The sequence below is a fragment of the Microchirus variegatus genome (genome assembly GCF_963457635.1).
Source record: "Microchirus variegatus genome assembly, chromosome: 9".
In the NCBI taxonomy this organism is placed as follows: Eukaryota; Metazoa; Chordata; class Actinopteri; order Pleuronectiformes; family Soleidae; genus Microchirus; species Microchirus variegatus.
In genome coordinates, this window is record NC_139810.1 from 16,950,856 (window position 1) to 16,971,829 (window position 20,974).

A 20,974-nucleotide genomic window follows, 5' to 3' on the forward strand; every position below is an offset into this window, starting at 1 on the left:
ATGGATCTCCATTGTCTTGTGCAGCTGCGTTAGTCTTGTATTTCACCTCCTCTCATGATATGGCCATTTGTTTTCTCTCCGTCCAAGTTATTCTTTCAAAGTTATTCTTCTGTATGGCCATATTTCAAAGGCATCAAATTTGCTTATCGTTGCTTTTTCTCCAAATTTCTGCCCCTTATCGTAGTGTTGAACAGATATACTTTGCTATGCATGATCTTTCTTGATTTCCCCAGGTTCTATGGCTTCCCCCCACAGTCCAAAAACATGCAATATGGGGATTCGGTAAATTGGACACTCTAAATTGATCATAGTTGTGAGAGTGGATTGGTTGTTTGTGTCTATAAGTGGCCTTATGATTGGCACAGCTCCCTCCCTGCAACCCTCGTGTGGTGGATAAAGCGGTAGAAGATGGATGGATCTCTCTTGATGTTAAAACTGCTGCCCTATTGTCATTTGCAATTCTGACCACATACTGAAGTGATACAAGTCAGATTTCTGTGTTCACACTGCTCTGAAAAACAAATCCAGTCTGCTTACAACAATGGAAAAAAGTCACTTCCGCCTGCTAATGTAAACACTGTCAGAGTACCAATATATATGTATATATATGTATTTTTTTTTTCTTCAAATTTGTAATCTGCAATCGTTCATCGATTAAAGGTGCCACAAGTAAGAATGTGGCCAAAAACGGTTACTGCATTCAAAATTCAAAAACCGAGGTCTTTTAGGTTTCGTTTTTTGACGTAGCTGTCAACCCGTGGTTGCTGAGGCTCTACTGACTGCAATGATTGGTAGACAGTGGTAGGTGGCGCCACATACCAAAACATGATTTCAAAACATAAACATGATTTGCAGTCTGCAAAATATATTTTTTTTATGCAAGTATTTTGGCTTTACTGTTGTTGTTGGTGAGTTCAGTTTGTTATATGAACATCATTCCTGAGTCTCTGTGACATATTAGGAGGATTTTATGGCCAGTTGCTTTAGATTTATTACATAATGCACCTTTAACATTGTTAATCTATGAATCGTTCATAGATTAACAGACAAACACTTGTTAGATAATATATAATCATATTTTACATGGGATAATCCCCAGATTATACACTATACCATATAGGGAAATATTTTGTTTTATTTATTTATGTATTTATTTATTTATTGTCACGGATGGATGGATGGATGGATGGATGGATGGAGAACTAACACAATTTAAACGGATGTTTTCTCCTGAATGACAAAACAAACAGTTAATTGTGGTTTCATAGGAAATGACAAACACTTGTTAAACATTGAGAAACATTTCACTGAGGTAAACCATTGACCACTGTATGTATTGTGATACATATTGTTGTTGCAACACCATCGTTGAACCTCAGATCATGTGACCACATGAGCGGCTGGAGGCCTGGTGGGAATAACACACTCATTGACTACATTTCCCACAAGTCCGTGCTCCTTCCCGTTATTAGCTGTCTTTTTCACGTGTGTTTTTTGCCAGGCACAGCAGAGTCCCTTCACCGTGCGGTGCCCAGAGTTTGGTAACAGCGGAAGCGTTTCTGAGTGAGTGAGTGTGAGTGACTCTTTAGCGGGTACTCGGCTGACATGATGTGGACTCGGCGGTTGGTTGGTTTCGGGGTGTCGGGGCTCGGGCCGCGGCTGGTTTCCCGGGACTGTTTGCTGCGGGTGAGTGGAGCTGGATGTACGGGGAGGCTTCGGCAGCAGCAGCAGCGGAGACAAGCTTCAACTTCAGAGGTGAGTGGTAAACTCAACTTCTGCTGCAACTGTGAATTTAATCAAAGCAGCTCAGTGCTAGTTTGACTGAAAGAAGAAGGGTAAAAACAAAAACTCGTGTTTAGTTAGCAGTGCAGTCTCAGTAAAGCAGTCATAACCATGTCTCTGTGGAGCTCATTTTGACATTGTCCTTATTTCTGGTTCCTCATTTTCAGATATCTCTGATTTTTCCTCAAATATTCTGTTCTAATGCATTTTAATGTCATGATAATTTGTTGATTACAGTTATTTAGGATAATCATGAATGTGGAAAATGGCTCACCAACACATAGTTCTGGTGATTTATTTTGAAGTGCCACAAGGGGGAGCCTGCACTCACTTAAAAATGTCCACTACTAAAATATGTGTACTTATTTATTTTTTGTATTCTGCTTTTGTAAAATTACAGTTTAATTTGGCAATTTGAATCATGTTGCGTAACATTACAGTATACAACACAGTTTCTTTCGATAAGGCAAGTCATGTTTTGTTTGTTTGTTTGTTTGTAGCGTTGGCGTCACATGTAGCTGCGACATCACTTTTTAACATGTGACTAAAACATAACACAAGTAATGTTTGTAACATTTGTAATATTAATTCATATGTTATTCTGGTGTCTGTGTTGGTGCACAGTTTCTGAAAGCTTACAGATACAAACCAAATGATGATGGCGTGCATACAGAACGCTCCACCCATTATGTTTACAAATCTACAATTTTATAGCATATTCTTAATACAGCATAGTTTAAGAATATAATAAATAACTATTGTTTGGCTCATGATAACTGTAGCAGAACATGTTCCCGTGTTTACTGCTGTGTTCTAATCCAAAGATGAAGACGTTTTTGAACGATAATCCAGAAAACCTCAGAATAAACCATTTCAAGTTGTTCTGTGTTGCTGCTTATTTGCAACACTGTACAACTGGAGCTAGTCGGACATTTCTGTGAGCTGCACAAGATGATTTTATTAAAACCACGAGTGACCGATTCTGTTTCTAATCCTGTGATGAACTTTCATCAAACCTCTGAACATTCACCATTCATAATCTGTTCAGCTGCATAGATATTGTAAATATGTGTTGATATATTTGTGCTACAGCTGCAACAATATGCTGAGCTCTGACTTTGAACTTGAACATTTCAGGGGGAGAAAAAAGCAGTCGAGTCTTCTGTGACATGCCAGCAAACTGTATCCCATCATGCACTGCTGCTGCCGTTACACTGATAAGCTTCTGTCACTGGCTGGTTCAAAGGCCAGAGGTTAGGCAATAAAGAACAGGAACATAACAGACACTTGACTGTCTATTAAACAAAATATGTGCTATTGTGTCAGTTATCAGGGTCGTATTTGCAGATCACACCGTTACTATAATGATTATCTGGAGGAGAAGGGAACGCAGTCTGGCTATGATATTCGCTTCTTCAGTTACTCAGAATAAAGTTGAATAATAAGTTAATACATTATAATAAACAAAACATCTTAGAAATGATTTGGTAATTAGTTGGTCTCTCATTTTTGATATTTCCTTGGTGAAAGAAATTCATTATTTGCTCATTTTTGTTTTGTTGTACACTGTTGGAAATCAATAAACTGGTGTTAATCCCAATTATAGGCATTTATATGGTGTAATTTAGGGAAAAAACTGTGACATAATGTTGTGTAGATTAAAGAATTGTATGTCATGATTGATGGAGGCAAAGTAAAGTCACAACAGTGATGGACTTTGCCTTAAAATGTCATAAATAGCCCACAGCGAGTAGCAGGAAAGGATTTTACTGCTGAAAAAATAAACCTGGACATTCAGTAGGACTTCATTATCGTATTTTAATCATGATCACCATTTTGGCTTCTCTCCAATATTATCATCCGGTATTGAAAAAGCGTTCTCAACAAACAGAATGCGAAGCAGATCTCTAAACAACCACCTACATGTTCAGTCACTGCTGCTGTTCCTGCAAACATGCAGCTCCCAAGTTTCCTGGATGCGGTATGAAGGATTCAAAGAACACGTTTAAAACAAAACACAGTTGTCTAACACAATCTCGCAGATGGAAAAGAGCTCCGTTTCTCTCGGTAGATCTGTATTTTGCTAAATCCCTCTGAGGTCCACAGGGGGGCGATAAAACTTCTGCACTGGAGCTTTCAGCTTTCAACTATCAAAACTATCTGGTTCCGTCTGTGTTTTTTAATATTTTGCACACTGAGCACAGTGTTTTGTTTATTCCACAGGCCGTGCAGAAGAAGACTCCGCTGTTCGACTTCCACAGAGAACATGGAGGGAAGATGGTGGAGTTTGCAGGCTGGAGCATGCCAGTCCAGTACAAAGACAGTCACATCGCCTCACACATGCACACCAGAGAGCACTGCTCCATCTTTGACGTCAGCCACATGCTGCAGGTGAGAGAGAGACGAGAACACACGCTGACACGTGCACACAGACACTGCTGAACACGTGTTATCACAAACACCTTTTTTTTTTTTTTACTGTCAGACCAAAGTCCACGGCAAAGACAGAGTGAAGTTCATGGAATCTCTGGTGGTTGCAGATATTGCAGAACTCAAGGACAACCAGGTGAGACCAATCGGCCTCATGTTCACGTTGATGATCCAAAAGAAAAACGGTGGTTCTGAAGCTTCATTAATGTTCACATGCCTGTACTGTCAGATCCTCACTCTCTCTCCCCTCTCCCCCTGCCTCAGGGCACTCTGTCCCTCTTCACCAATGAGAAAGGAGGGATCATGGATGACCTCATAGTAACGAGGACAGACCAGGGCTACCTCTATGTCGTGTCGAACGCTGGCTGTGCCGACAAGGACTCGGCTCACATGAAGGTGAATAATAGTTATGCACAAAATACACGTCTTTCTCCGACTTGTAATAGAATCATTATTTCGTGACTTACAAATGTGTTGGATAAGAAATTAAAAATACATTTTGTGTGTGTGTGTGTAGAGTAGATTGGCAGAGTTCAAAGCTGCAGGGTTTGATGTTGATCTGGAGTTCCTTGATGAATCACTGATTGCTCTGCAAGGTAAGACTTTCTCATTCTTTGTCCCTCTGTGGAGAAAATCTGCAAAAGAACAAAATGTCAGATAATAAACCTCTTGCTAGACCATTTACATCATCGGGAGGAAGAAAATAGACGAGGCCATGGATGTAGATGCTACTTTTGTGTTGTATACGATTATAAGTCCTGATGTTTAGTATGAGATAATAAAGTTACCTTTTTAAAATCAATACATTTTTTGTCTCGCTTTTACCTTCCTTACTTTGTGTAAATGTGTTTCAATTTTCAATTTCAAAGGACTTTATGGCAAATAAAAACCATGGGAAACATACGTTTACATTGCCAAAGCATAAAAATAAAACGAAAGAAGGAAAAAGAAAATGCTAATATTCTTGCCAAACTTGTTTTTTTTGGCCCAATTGACTTAAACTGAAATGATCTGCAGCCCACCAACTCCTTAATTCTTCTTTAAATATCCAATATCATTAAATTACCCATAATAATCCACACGGTTCTATTTATTTGTTGTGAAATGTGGATGGCAGATTCATTAATAATCGGTCGTTTTTTTCAGGTCCGTCTATGGCAGCTGTGCTGCAGCAGGGTCTGAAGGACGACCTCAGTCAGCTGACCTTCATGACCTCCGCCCTGGCCACTGTGTTCGGTGTTCCTGGCTGCAGAGTCACTCGCTGTGGATACACGGGAGAGGACGGTGTGGAGGTGAAGCGCTCTCGCCTCTTTTTTTTTCGGTTTTACATTTGACTTGGCAGTGTGTCGAGATGTTTTGGCCAGAGTCCTTTAACTCCCTTGTGTGTCTTTGTGTCTCAGATCTCTGTCCCTCAGTCCAGAGTGGTGGAGCTGACGGAGAAGCTGCTCGCTCACAGCGAGGTGAAGCTCGCCGGCCTTGGAGCCAGGGACAGTTTGAGGCTGGAAGCCGGGCTTTGTCTCTATGGCAACGACATCGACGAGACCACCACACCTGTGGAGGCCACCCTGGTCTGGACCATAGGTGCAGCTTTCATTTGACAGAAATTGTCCTCTTTCTCATTCCTTCCTTGCATTTGATAAGTGCACAGTTGTCACATTTTCCTTTCTCTAATTCAGTATTTGTTTATTGTGTATTTTCCTCTGTTATATCTAGAGTTATGTGAGAAAATCCTATAGTCCTGGAGGAAAGTGCTAATGTTCCATCCTGTTTGTCTCTTTGTTATTGTTTCATTTTGAGCGTTTCTACCACAACCAGAACCTTTTGAAACAAACATGTATGAGTCCTTATGTTACATACCATTAGTTCTCATACAACAATTAATGAACATAGTCTTCTAACTTCCAAATGAACTCTATTATCTTAACTTTTATCACGTGTTCCTTTTAGATGATACCAGCTGTCAATCACACAGGTGTCCACTCATATATGTGCTGTGCTATGTCTTCTATTTCTCTATAAATGGGAACATCATTTCCAAAATTGACATCATGGTCTATTGAAGAAGATATGAAAGTAGTTATTGAGATCAGTAACTCCTCAGGAAATTTTTTACTGACATCGAGTGAGAAATGGATTATTTTCTCAGTGACTTCCACTCCCACTTTTTCTCCAAAGAGTCTTTCTTTTATAACTCCTCAGCTGTTTGTCCACGCTCAGGTAAACGTCGACGTCAGGCGAAGGATTTCCCCGGCGCTAACATCATCGTGCCGCAGATAAAAGCCAAAACGGCCAGGAAGAGAGTGGGTCTGGTGTCCAGTGGCCCCCCCGTCAGACAACACACACCCATACTCAGCCCTGAGGGGAAGGTTATAGGTGAGGGACGAGTGGTTGTGTTCAAACAAAGCAAATTTCAGCATCACTGCTGATCAGATTTGATGTATAGTTTATAGTGTTTATCAACACTGACTTTGTCAAGCAGCCATTTCCATTGGAGGTGATGTAGACGGTCAGAAAACCCACATGTTTCTGTGCTGTTTTCATGTAGGTGAGGTGACCAGTGGCTGCCCGTCTCCCTGCCTGAAAAAGAACGTTGCCATGGGTTACGTGGAGTCGGCTTTCGCTAAGAATGGAACAAACATCCAGGTTGAGGTCAGGAAGAAAGCCGTGCCGGCCACTGTCAGCAAGATGCCCTTCTTCCCCACCAACTACTACTCTGGATAAGAGTCACACACACACTGTACACACACACACACACACACACACACACACACACACTGGAGTTCCCCTCTATACTTTGCCTTATGTAGAAATGCTGCCCCCTTCTGTTTTATTTACAGAAGATGTCAGATAACATGGACAGAAGACAAAACAGATTTTTAGCCACTTCACCAAAGGCTCACCAAATAAAATCTATGCCAGTTTCATCATATTAATATACTTATGTATATATAGACCTTTTTCACACCTTTAAATTGTCTTTTCTGGTTGAAAACTGAAGCTTGTTAAGCTTTCTCTCTCTTCACCAAAGTCCAGAGAGAAAACTAATGATCGGTCGTTAATCCACTGCTGCCTTCATCACTTTGTTCAAATTTGTCATCGAAAGACTTTGCTTTGATTGACCTCAGTGACACACATTTACCAGATTAGCAGGTCCTGTGTCCAAGCAACAGCTTAAAACGCTGTTTTTCTCTATGGACCTTGGTGCAGGAAAGTGAGTGAACTAAACACATTTTTGTGTTTTTGGCTTTTAATATTGTATCCTTTTTTCATGCATAGTTTTTAAAATTGATGCCAGGTTGTGCTTTTTGGGGTTACTATACTCGCACTAAAACACCTACACACCTAAATGTGCTAATTGAAACTCATTCATCACTATTTTTGATGCGCCACTATTAGAGCTGCAACTCATGATTATTTTCGGAATCGCTTAATCCGTCGATAATTTTCTTCAAACTTCTTCAATTTGCTTCAAACTGATTAATCGATTATCAAAATAGTTCCACAGCTTTAGTCAGCCCAAAAACTTGGCAATTTAAGGGTTAAAAATTTATTTTTAATGAGCACATTTTGGTGCTCTAGGTGTGTTAATGTGAGTATTTTATGACATTGCAAACATATAATAACACATATTATACACAAATGTTTCTGCTGATCTTTCACTTACACCAGGCTGCAATGATGAGAACAAATATAATTTAAAGTATTTTGAAAATAATAAATTAATTTATATTTGATATGGAAAGGATTGAGTTTGGTTTAAAGCATTAAACAATTTTTATAGCTTATTTTTATGAGCACATTTTGGTGCTCTAGGTGTGTGACTGTAACGTTTTTGAAGGCGCAGGCATAGACTTTATATGATGAGCTTGAACATTAAATATGTGGACTAGTTTAAGTCTCACTGTCTCTTCATACACAGCCAGTCAGTATTTTCGTGTGTGTGTGTGTGTGGTGAAGACTGTTTGACCCATTGATGATGAATGTGTGAGCAGTTCTCATACGACATCCTTGGAATGAATTACAAGCGGTGTTATTGCGTCTGAGACTGAACATACACGTATGCTCTGTAGTTGAAGATCTGTGTTGTTTCAGGAACAAAAAACCCTGAGGATGTGTTAGAGACACTCAATAATTATTATAATTATTATTTTTTTTTTAAATCACTTTGTTGAAGAATGCAGGTTTTTGCAGATGAAATATGACGCCATGTTCATCTGCCTCTGGACCAAAAACAAACAAATGACAAAAATCCAAATCCTTTTGACAGTAATAATCTACATGTCTGCATTGTTTTGTTCTGAAGGACTTTTACATATCACAGAGCCAAATTACTATTAATATTTGTGTTAGTTATGAACACTTTGATTAAATGTGAAATCCTACCTAACGTAAACGTCCCTGCTTGAACGTTAATAACACAAACGTGAGAGTCCAGTTTATGGAAATAGCTATTTTTTGTGTTCATTAGAAAATTTAACATCTAAACCACAATTTTGAGGGTTTAAGAAAAAAAAAAAAAAAACAGATTTATGTGTGTAGTATGAAGTTTAATTATGATTAAAAGACGTTAACTGTTCTCTGAAGGCCACTGAAAGAATGTAATTTCTTTGGACTTAAAAGCTGAAAATGGAAATAATAATGCTGGAATGAAGGAGTTGTGTGTGTGATATAATATTTTTTCTAAAATGTAATAAATTTCTTTATTAATATTTTGTCTTTGTTTTACATAAAGTGTAAACTATTGGTTAAGTCTATGAATAATGTCTTTATTTAAAGATTTTTCCACATTATTTACAGTCAACAAAAATATAAACGCACAAAGAAAAATTTGTAGTTATTGTTATGTGACAAAACAGAATAACTATCCAAAAATAACAGTACAACTTTATCAATAAAGTGGCTTTAATTTGCGAGCATTAGGATCAATTTCAAAACAAAAGTCCTGGAGTAATGGCAGGAAGAACACAATGAGGGTCGATGATCCAAGTTCAAAAACTTCAATAACGTGTGTCCACCATTAGCCTCACGCAGAGCGTTACACCAGTGATGCATGGACATCACCAGGTTGTCAATCGTGACCTGGGGGATGTTGTCCCATTCCTCCTGCAGAGCCACTTGAAGTTGGCGGCCGTTCTGGGAAAATGGAACTTGAACCCGCTGGCGGACACGCCTATCCAGAACATCCCAAAGGTGTTCGATAGGTGACATGTCTGGTGAATACGGCATTCAGTTGTGTTGGCACAGCTGTAACACTCAGCCCAGCACTCAGCATGCCAATGGCACGCTCCCTCGTGATTTGTGACATCTGTGACAAAAGTCCACATTTTGGTGTGCCCTTTTATTGACCAGACCACAAGGTGCGTCTGTGTACTGGTCACACATATTGACCACCATTCTGCCATGCTCCATGACTCTCGTGAGTTGAAATACTCAATCTGAGATTGTAGTCAATAGGAGTGGCCAAGTGACACTGGACTACTGGGTTTGAGCAAAACAAATCATTCCATAAACAAATGCATCAAGAATCTGAGCAAATGTCAAGACATTCTATTTTTGTTCACCATTTAAAGTTTGTGCGTTTATATTTTTGTTGAGTATACGTACATTTAAAATGTCTCCTCCTAAACTAATTGTCTTTTGCTGTGAATTCATGATGCAGTTTGGTGCTTTTTTTTTTTTTTTACATGCTGTACAATTTGGCATTTAAATGGCAAAAAAATACCATAGTACAGTATGTGGTGATTTACAATGTCATATTCTCCAAAAGCCAAAAATATAATAATTTTCAAAAAGACCGTTCATTGTAGTTGTCAGTTATGTCGGTCATAAAGCATAAAAAAGTAAGATAATTTATGTACATAATAATTTTACAGAACTAAAACCTTCATATTTAGAAAATATGGGAAAAATGGAGGTTTTGACCTCTATGAAAGGTTGCTGCAAATGCTTTTTATATTTCTATTTTACATTTTTTAATCGAGCTCCAAAATCTCTCTCAAAAACATAAACATTTTCTTACTTCTTAAACCAATAACTTAAGACCTTCTTTAAAAGAAGTCTCTCCAGAACAGAAAGATAAGAACAATATGATTACAGACAAGAACGAAGTGGTCACATACTCTTTTTTATTATTATTATTATTATTAGTTCACTTGATCCTTGTGCCTCGACACCAGAGCAGCTGATCAGACAGATTATGTGAGGTCAACGGCTGCTGAATCAGGAATATCTGAGAGTAAAACTGATGAAAATACCACAAACAACCTCTTATCAGCAGCTCTGGTTCAAGTGGCTCGGATGGTTTCAATGATTCAAGTACATATTTCCCCCACAGTGGGAGAAAGAAAAAAAAAAAAAAAACCTTCATATGTTCTTCCCATAATTGTATGTAAACAGTTCTTATTCCCCTTAAAAATGACACTGTCCTTTGAATAAATTAGAAAGTGAAATAGAATTACCCATCAGAGATGATTAAAATGCATTATTCCTCTCAGAACGATGGTGCATACACAGATGACAATATTAACTCAATGATTTCATTCCATTTAATCAGTATCATGTAGTTTTTTTTTTTTTTTACTTATTTAATGAGATTAAATAAAGTCAAATAAAAACACACTCGCACACATTTTTCTTTGTCAAGTCATTTTGTGGTTTGGCAGCTGAAGTTAGTGACTCTGGGTGTAAAGGCGGGATATGAACGTGGGTGGAAGTTTTTGTTTTTTTTTGGTTTTCAAAGATGAACCGAGACCCGTTTTACGTCCAGAAAAATGCAACAGAAATGAGGTTTAAAACAAAGTTTGACTGATGTGTGAAAACACAAGAGGTGGTCAGCAGCAACGACGACAAACATCAGGTTTTCAGTGAATGTTCTTCACACTGTCATGTTTTTGAAATGTTTGACTCTTACTCTAGATTTCATTTTAAACATGATTCTTTTTGTTTCCCTACATAAAATACATTTAGCCGTGGCTTAAAGTTTTTACTGTGGAAAATACTGTCAGCAACTATTAACCCCATTTTCTGCAAAAAAAAACAAAAAAGCAAAATTGTTCCCGATTTAAAATAGTGACCGTCTTGAATTAAGTAGCGGGTGAAAAGTGGAAAAGCCCTGTTATGGATCTGCAGAGTGAGTGTGTGAGAGACAGCTGAAGCATTGAAGGCCTCATTTTGTATCCGTCTCAGCACGGCACCACAGATTTCCTCCTTTTATTTATCCCTTTTCACGTCGTCCTGATCCTCTCGCCGTCTCACATCACGTCAGCCCGTTTGTCCCTGACTTTGCTCCTTTGTTTAGTCCTGGCCTTGAAAGCAGCCGAGTTAAAAAGATGCTGTGGATGAAAATGAAAAGACGTGAAGAGATGAGTGTCACATTTTTATACTAAAGGGCCATGGTTATTATTTAAAAAGTCCATTAGCGTAGCGAAGAAACCACTGTACTGTTATCAGCATCAGATCAGACTAGAATGGTGGATCTCAGAGGCGGGACTTAGAAAATATATACTTGTGATCATGAGGCGTCCATGTGTGTTTTAAGATCATTTGAGGCAAGACATTAGTCATTAAGAATTTAAAAATGTGGTCAGAACAAGGGCCTTACTGCATTGATGTTGCGCGTTCTCTCCCCGTGTGTGCGTGGGTTTACTCCGGGTTTTCCGGTTTCCTCCCACAGTCTAAAAACATGACCATAGGTGCGAGTGTGAAAGTGAATGGTTGTCTCTGTGTGTCCCTGTGATGGACTGGTGATCTATCCAGCGTGGACCTCGCCTATCGCTTATATGTCGGCTGAGATTGGCACAGTGACCCTCATGAGGAGGATAAAGCGGTAGAAGATGGTTTATGTATCGAGATGCAGAGCTCCACAGAGCAGCGGTACTTCGGCCCTCCGTGTTGAAATTAATCACTGGCTCCGGATCTGATTTTTCGGCAATTATTTGAATAATTAGATACAACAGTGATTTTGCATGGAATGCCCATCCCTAGGTATAATCACCAAGAGGGACTCCACATTTAAACTCCCAGTGTTTACATTTCAAAACGGTTCAAAACAGCATGAATACAATCTGTCAAAATATGACGATAAATATGCGTAGTTAATGTTTCTCACATGAGTTGATGTTTGAGCGTGTGACCCTGTTATAAAACAATATTATGACAACAGAGTCGGGAACGACGATGCTGCTCGTTTACCTTTTCAAACCTGGAGATTTTGACTTTGATAGTCCCGTCTAAGATGAGGGGGGCACCGAGGCCAAAGATGTCTCTCAACAGTGGGTTGAACTGCACCGCAACAACAAAAACATACACACACACACAATTAGGCTCATAAAACGTCAGATATCATTTCCCGTCTAATGAGTCATTACTGGTTACATATTGCAGTACAAGTACCACTCAGCTTAAGTGCTGGACAGTGAATTATGTTTGAGCTGATGCTTTATTTATTGCACTCATCGCATTTCACCCACTCAAATGTGGGTCGGTGACTACACTGTGTCGACCAGCACAGATCACAGTTAGATGGATAGACTTGAAAAGTGCTATATAAATACAGACTGTTTATATGGAAGAAAAAAGTCAAAAAAGTAGTAAAAAATAGTGCAAGACTTCCTCCATCTTTGCGTGCGTGTCATCCAGAGGCTGCTCTCACTGAGCGCCTTCACAGCTCGGCTTACATGTCGGATTTCACTACTAGGCCACACTCTTTTTCAAAGCCTCAGAATAGGGCGTTTAGTTGCGTTTCCTGACCTGTAGGTGGTGTCTGACTCCAGACTCCAGGATCTCTTTGAAAGCGTCGTAGATTCTTCTCCTCATCCAGCCGTCGATGTAAATGCTCTCCACTCCAAACCTAATCTTCTCCTCGGTGAAGTCTTCGCTCTGCCAGAGACGAGAGGCGACTGCGAGTTCACGTAAATTGTCGCGCGACACATTATCACAAATATCGTTTGATTTGCAGCTCTAAAAACATACCTCTATATAATGTAGCACCTCTCTGAAGATGGAGCGCTGTTTCCTCCGGTCGTTCTTGGCTCGGTGTTTGTTGCCGTCGGTCGCTAAACTCTTCAAACATTCGCACAGACTCTCGCTGTCCTCCACCTGAAATCCCTGCACAAGTGCGACAGTATCACATTAACAACACCGCTATTGTAGAACCACAGGTATGCATATCTGCAATGGAAAACGGATTAGGGCCAAGTAGATTTCCAAAAAAAGGAAGTTACCGTTTTATTTCATAGTGTGTGTTTGATTGTGCACACGTGTGCCCTTTAACTTTTATAAATAGTGTTTGTCTTGTCAGAGTTTTTGACATTCTGACGCTGAATGTTGCTGTGGGAAGTTGCACGTCTGGCAAGTTTGTTTGTTGCAGGCTTTGATTCATCAGACACAGTAATTACCGTCTTAGCCTGTGTGTTTCCTGCTCTTCCTGTTAAACACACATTTAACTACGCGTTCATGTGTTTACCTCGTCTATTTCTCGGCCCAGCTCCACGAGCAGGGCGATTGTCTCTCCCACTGCGATCCTGTAGTTGACGTCAATGCTCTCTAGACACGCCTGAAGTTTGGGGAGGTGACTGCGGGTCAGAAAATGGAGTGAGTTAATTACTTAAGGATGTGTACACCTCTGGACATTAACAGTGAGCAGTGTGTGTTCTTTTTTTGCACTCACATGTCCAGCAGCACGCTCAGTCTGGATGCAGGACAGAGTGTGACCAGCAGTGACCAGGCCTGCAGTGCAGCACTGTAAAGGCCTGCACTCCCAGGTTTAGGTGTGGGCAGCGCCCCCTCTCTGTTGGGGTAGGAAGACATGAATATGCTCTCCAGAAGAGCCAGGGACTTGATCAAGTCCTGTGACAGCAGAGCACAGAAAAAGAAAGAGGAAACAGACTCAGAATCAGTTTTACTGGAACAACAGTTCTGTCGCCTATTGTCCGATGAAGATATTTTTTTTTACAGATTTTTCAAAAAACCGAACATAATCAGTCTGTTTTCTGTTACTGTGGTCTTATTATTCTGTGTATCAGCTTCTTCTATTATTTCAGGGAACTGTGGCACATGCGCAAAGCAAGTTAAATTGGTGTTAGGCCGACATTGAGAAAGTAGCACAAATTTGGGTAACACTTTAGATTACCCCACACATTATTCACCATTAACTAGGTGCTTACTAACGTGCATATAAGTAGCATACTAGCCCTTTATCAGTAATCATTAAAGCATGTATTGACACCTTATTCTAAATAACCTTATTCTACCTCTAATACAACATGAATTAAGATTTTCCCTACATAAGGTGTTAATATGTGCTTAATATTTACTAATAAAGGGCTAGTATGCTACTTATATGCATGTTAGTAATCACCTAGTTAATGGTGAATATGTGTTCCCTAATCTAAAGTGTTACCTAAATTTCAGTTGGAGAACCAGGTATTTTCAAAGTCCAGTTTTGGTTGGGCACAATAATTTAGTTTATTCTAAAGTCTCACCTCTCCGTCTTCAGCAGCAGACACATAACAGCACATCCCCAGAGCTCTGGCACACTGTAAGGAAAGTCAAATAACGACAGATGTAATTACTTTCGGTTAAACCTTCAATGTTGTCCAACAACGCTGAAGGTTAACGACGGAGTGACTCACACTCTGTCGGGCGACTATGCTGGCACCGTTGTCATTGAGGATGGCAGTGAGAAAGGGACGAAGCATCTTGAAGCCCTCCTCTGCCTCGTCTCCGCTGCCCAGCTGGATACAGAGCAGCGCGAAGACTGAAGCCGCTGCCGCCTGCTCCTCTCCACTGCCTGGACACACAGAGGGGCGGTAAAAGGTATCAGTTATTGCAGCTGATGTTTTACTGCCAACAAGATATTTATTTATTAGATATCTATCCATATTGTCAACTCTAACCTTTTTTAATGCTTCTTTCCAAGCAGTCACTTATGGTGAGGCGTCTCTCTGTCAGAAACTCGTACAGCACTTTGGAGGAGAAGGCCTGACGCAACGACTCCAGGGCAGCGAGGCGAGTTTTAGCACTGAGTGAGAAAAGCGAGGGAAAGACGACATTAAGGTGAGTGGTTTTTCTTCTTTAACAAAATCACTTCCTGGACTGTTTTTAGTAATACATATCTTCCTAACAAAACAAAAAAGGGGAAAATGTTGCCCACCTTTTATCCATCAGGTTGTCTATACACTGTTTGAGTTTGTCTTCCATTTCTTCTTGGGCAGTCAGCTCATCCACCTGCTCACCAGCTGAGTTTGGAAAACATGCACAATTCATTATATGAACAGTTTCAGAGAGCTGCATTTATTTACTTTGGCTCACGAAAACAGCACCTGTGTCAAAATAATACAGTCATACACACTGACACTCACTCAAATATTTTATTGGACCACCTTGTGCAAAGCTATTTTTTCACCAATATGTATGAGAGTAGGACCGCTGTCTTTTCCAGCACATTGTAAAACCTGACTAACTGAAACAACCCCAGATCATACTGCTGCTTGTTGAGTATGTGACTATTTTTGCCTGGCAGTGTATATATAGTGCATTTCGGAACTAACCTGTGCCCGTGTCTTCCAAAACCGATGCGGTTTCACTGGCACTGCTGCAGTGGCTAAGTATATCAGATGTCAGCTCATCATCACTGGCACCCGACTCCCCTTTCACCCCATTTTTAACACCTAGAAGAGGAAAGAGAGAGAAGAGACATGAGAAGCATATTACGTTTCGATGAGAGAGATACTGATGATAATGATGTCAACTGACCAAATGTGAATGGTTCACCTCTAATCATGACATGACACAAAAGGCCTGTATGTTACATAGATAGTCCTGCTGACAATATGGCAAGGTCAAAGGTGATTTAACGTCAGCTGATCTCAACAATGCTGACTATCTATGTCGTGACAAGACTGAGCTTGGCGCCAGCAGTTGTTACTTGCTGCTGCTGGAAATAATGAAATGGAAAAATTGTATCTGAATGATTCCAGATCAGCGTTATTAACTAGAAGAGCTTTAATTATTCCAAAATGTTCTGTATGGTCTTATTTTCTTCAGTGGATCTGTTATGTTGCTGTAAAAAAGTAGATCCCTGCACCACATACAATGGTAACATTTTTGGCAGAAATAGAGTTTTTATTTCACTTCAGTTGTAATTTGGGCCATTGTTTATTACACAGTGAAAAGGCACAACATTCTAATGTGACTTGTAGTAGCCAATGAGAGCTCTAAAGTGGTTAGTTGGCACAAGATGAGGACTGATTAACAGTAGACAAAATTGACCAGAGCCCAGCTGGTGGCCATTCCCCAGTGAGTAACAGCAGGTTAAAGGAGGCCGACTGTAGGCTTTTCCTCTGCTCAGCTGTCTTTTTATGTCAGTAACAGTACACCACCAGCAGAGTTCCTCTTATGCACTGGGACACATAAACGCACAGGGAGGAGCGACAAAGCCTGCCTGATTTGTCATTCACAAACTTCCGTCACTCACCAAGAGCTCACAAGCTCTCTATTCTCTACAAATCATCTGACCCATTACTGAGACCTTGAAAAATGTCTGTATGTATATGATTGATTCTTACTGATGGAGCCTCCTCCAGCTTACACATAAGTTATTCAAACAGATGTGTAACTTGTATCTGCACTTATGTGAAGTCGTTTACATTTAACATATCACACATCTTACAGTAGGTATAATTCCACATTCCACCTCCATGAAAACAGATGACATAATGATGTATGATGAGCAAATTCTGTCGTCTTGTGTTTTTATTGGAAGTATTAGACAATCTGTGTCTCAATGTTTGCACTCAGCAGTAACAGAATAGGGAGTAGAAGCCAGGCATGCTAACAGCCAGGTTACTGCTGACTCGGTGCGGTCTACTGTTGGTGGGATTACTGGAGACCAGAGTGAACATGCATTCACTCACTAATTCACTGTATACAATCCAGAAGAGTCAGCGTCACACACAGTTTGTGTGCATACTGTATGTGTGTGTGTTTGTGCTCAGGTCAAACGGTACATTTGGGGTAACACAGAGGTCACTGTTACAGCAAATGTGACCCAACAGTGTCAGTCCATTTAACAGTCAGTTACAAAACTGAATGTTTAAATGTTTGAGTGCTGAGCTCACAATACAAACATAACCTCAAGAGTGGCTTGGCTTTTATAAAAAGGGTGGAAACTGCTGAGATCAGCACTTTATAAACACTTGCTCAGCATCAACAGACATTACAGCAGTCAAATGTTTATGAAGGAGTTACAGGATAGCGCTCCTTTAATATACAGTACAATTTTAACTTGTTTCATAATCTTTTTATGATCTCTTTAATTAACAACCATTTTGATGTTGTTTTACAGCTAACCAAGCACAGAAATCATATTTAAAAGCCAATCAAAATTCTGTCTTTTCCACGGAGGATAAACCTAACGGCAACCCTGACTACCCTTCTTTTGTAATTAAGCATGACTGTCTTTGACGAAACAGCCTACACGCTGTCACTCACAAGCCTAGTGATAAAAACCTGTATTAGCCAGTTATTTCCCAGTCATCATCCTTGAACTATTGGCCACTGTAAAGGTTAATAGCCTACAGCTTTCCACACATGCTGTATGTGGGAAGGCCTTCCCACGCAGGCCTGTGCCCACACACACACAGCACAGTTGGTGTGTGTGAGCTCCCATGCTGTAACCACTTTGCTACTTCATGCAATCGGTCACACAACTCCAACAGTCTGTTAGTCAGAACCTAAAGAAGACATGTTTTCTGACAGATTAAGCTGAGCCAAAATGGTGGTAGTCTATTTGAGTCCCCCTGATCACGGACTGGCAGTAGAAGCTTTACATTCGAGACACCCAACTTCAAATTAGACTGTATTACTGCAGAACTGAAATCACATGAATACTAGTCAAACATCCTGGAGTTTACATAAACAAATAAGTCTCCAGGAAGCTTTACTTTTGAGTCAAAGTTTAGTTCAGTATTCACTGTGTATTTGATTGATGATGCGATGATGAACCTCATCATCAAAATAGCAACTACTCGATGGCCTATTGCACGTAGTTTTTTTATCTTTTTTTTTTTTTTTACATAATATCAATCTCAACATGAAGTTCGGGATTCAAGTGTACCATAAGGACAGTGAACACCTGCCAGATGAGTGATTATGTTACTGCTGTACTGCAAAAACACAAATAAGCAGCGACACAGCCAGACGGTCCTTTAAAAAAGGAAGCAGTTATAACACTTTCGTGCAAGCATTAAAGAAAAAAAAAAAGTAATAAGTGAGAGCGGGACTGCCGAGGTTCCTGCATGCACTTGACGTTCAAGCGTAGTGATGTTCTGACCAAGCCCCAAGTTAGACATGAAGCTGAGGTCTGGAGTCAAAGGGCAGAGGAGTTACCTTTCAGAGGTGTTTTAGCCGACAGCTGCAGCTGAAGAACCTCCTGACGTAGAGAGCCTGGAGATGATGTATGGTAGGAGGAGGGATAAAATAAAGGGTATACACGGTGGAGGAAGAAAGGTGGATGGATGGAAAAATGGGTCAAATGCAGGAGTGACCATAATGGGGAAGAAAATATCAGAACTGGGCTCCAATTTCCCAGTCAAGAGTTTGTATGAGACTGAGGCACAGTCAACACAGAGTTTGCAATCATACTACTACTAGCCCCTACTTCTTGAGTTTAAATTTACACTAAACAGGAATATGTGCGTGTGTGTGGTTGTTTTTGTTTGGAGGTCCACCAACCAAATGGCTGATGTCAAACTTAAGAAATAAGGGCATTTAATGACTGATTTATGATGCTTTATTTGGGTCAACATGTTTTACTTCAGATCAGATTTAAAAAAATATATAAAAAATTACTAAGTGAATATACTTTATTAACCAACACTTTCAAAAATGTATTGTGTGTGTATTACAGTGAATGTATATTTTGAATTAAAATTATGTATTAACTAAATATTAAATAACTTACATTGGTTTATCATTTTCAGCATCAACATCAGCCAGTGTGAGTGAGTTGAAGAACATTTCCCAAACCTACGCTTACATAATTATTTTTGTTATGGTTCCTTCGCATGTGACAAATGAATCCTCAGCTGATGCAACTCTTCTCTGAGAGTGTGTCTATAAGACAGCACGTGTATATTTCCCAGAGAACGTCACTCCATAAAACGTGAGAGGGTAGTAACGCCCCAGCAGGCACATGCACGGTCCACACCACTGTGAGCCATGCGTGTGCCTGCGTCAGTGCGTCTGCTTGAAGAGTGAAGACCCTGTAGCACTTGTTGCACATGTGCTGTGCCTCTTCCCCTCTCTCTCGCTCTCTCACACACTCGCTTACCTGTTGAATGTGGCCTGCAACTGTAGCTAAAATTACCACACAGTTAACCACACCTCGACAGGTGCAAAGCAGTGCCAGACACCTTCAGTGAAACTTAAATGCATGACATTTAAGCTAACTGTGGCTGAAAACTAAATGTCACACTGCTGAGCAGCAGGACTAATTTTGAGCCACATGGATGTGACGCGTCATGACAGGCTGAGGCGAGGGGCTTCAGAGAACACTCATTCCCTCTCATTAATACTTTGTTTTGTGGATGTGTTAAGATGACAGTGTGTGCTATCACTTCTATCAAAGCTTGTCATATTCCGTCACGACATTCCTGTTGTTTTCAATACCAGAAAGTGTGTTTGGAAAGCGACTTACCCGATTTACCGGAGCCACGTTTCCCCTTTTTACTCCGTGGCATTTCGCGCAGCGCTTTGATCCACCAGTTCACAACAAAGCTAGCTGGAATGGGCTAGCTAAAGTTAGCCTACTTTCTGTCCAACAGCAGATTCCGCTCCTCACAGGTTTTAGCACCGCTGATATGGAGGAGGCAGCGGCCACCGCAGTGTGACCTCCGTGGGTTATATGGGTGGAAAAATTCCAGAAAAATGCCGGTTCACTCTTGTGTTGACACTTGAGCTAAAGGCAACTAGCGTCCTTCTCCAACGCCAACCGCCACCACGTTCAGCAACTCTCCGCCCTCTTTCCACTGAGATATCGAGTTGTCTGGAGAGGAAAAGTCAATTTCCTTCACGGTCCTCGCCGACTATTATCTGTGATTGTCCACGGGTAATCTGTATCTAACACCAGGTTGAGATAGTGAGGAGTTTTCAGAGTGTTTAGGACGGAGTTTTGAGCACGCTGCTGTCACGAAGTCCACCATCTTCCTCTGTGTAACTATACACCAGACCGGCAGCGGGGTTGCCAGGTTTGTCATGTACTGCTGCAGTGGTATATTTGAAAGCCTAACTTGACTAATTTTTGTGTATGTTTGACCATTATTATTCATAATTGCCTATCACAAATATGTTTGTAAATGACATCACTTACAAATAGGGATGGGACATACCATTTTTTGTATCCGATACTATATTTGTCTGATACTGTCATTTTATATGATTTATGAACTATGAAGTTGTTAACAACACATTTCTTACACATAATTATCCAACTGTGTAACAAATATTGCTCTGCCAAATAAAAAGAAATTAACAAACACAGGTTTTACATAATTTATTTGTCTGACATCCGATGCAGTGATTTTGACCAGTATCGAACCAATACCGATTCCCATCCCCTTACAAACTATACTGAAGAATACATACAGTGTTGCACATAAAAATGCTTTTATATGAATGACTACAACGGCATATGATTGCATACTGTAAACGTGTTTACAACTTTACTATTTGTCAAAATAGCGGATTAAAGTTGAACTGTGGT

The 20,974-nt window shown here is 40.2% G+C and overlaps 2 protein-coding genes across 2 annotated transcripts; one reads left to right on the forward strand and one right to left on the reverse strand.

The window, feature by feature from the left end:
* Positions 1–1,556: 1,556 nt before the first annotated feature.
* On the forward strand, positions 1,557–8,815 carry amt (aminomethyltransferase). The gene is made up of 9 exons (XM_083895232.1): positions 1,557–1,755; positions 4,006–4,173; positions 4,268–4,348; positions 4,477–4,608; positions 4,730–4,808; positions 5,359–5,504; positions 5,613–5,793; positions 6,430–6,585; positions 6,758–8,815. The coding sequence occupies exons 1-9, from the start codon at positions 1,606–1,608 to the stop codon at positions 6,931–6,933; spliced, it is 1,269 nt and encodes a 422-aa protein (XP_083751358.1). The 5' UTR covers positions 1,557–1,605; the 3' UTR covers positions 6,934–8,815.
* Positions 8,816–9,419: 604 nt separating this feature from the next.
* Positions 9,420–20,400, reverse strand: ifrd2 (interferon-related developmental regulator 2). Its single transcript, XM_083895373.1, has 13 exons — positions 19,910–20,400; positions 18,601–18,657; positions 15,762–15,881; positions 15,365–15,449; positions 15,108–15,232; positions 14,844–15,001; positions 14,694–14,747; positions 13,880–14,058; positions 13,676–13,784; positions 13,183–13,317; positions 12,961–13,089; positions 12,403–12,492; positions 9,420–11,543 (listed from the first exon to the last, which is right to left on the reverse strand). The coding sequence occupies exons 1-13, from the start codon at positions 19,950–19,952 to the stop codon at positions 11,463–11,465; spliced, it is 1,365 nt and encodes a 454-aa protein (XP_083751499.1). The 5' UTR covers positions 19,953–20,400; the 3' UTR covers positions 9,420–11,462.
* Between the last annotated feature and the right edge of the window lie 574 nt (positions 20,401–20,974).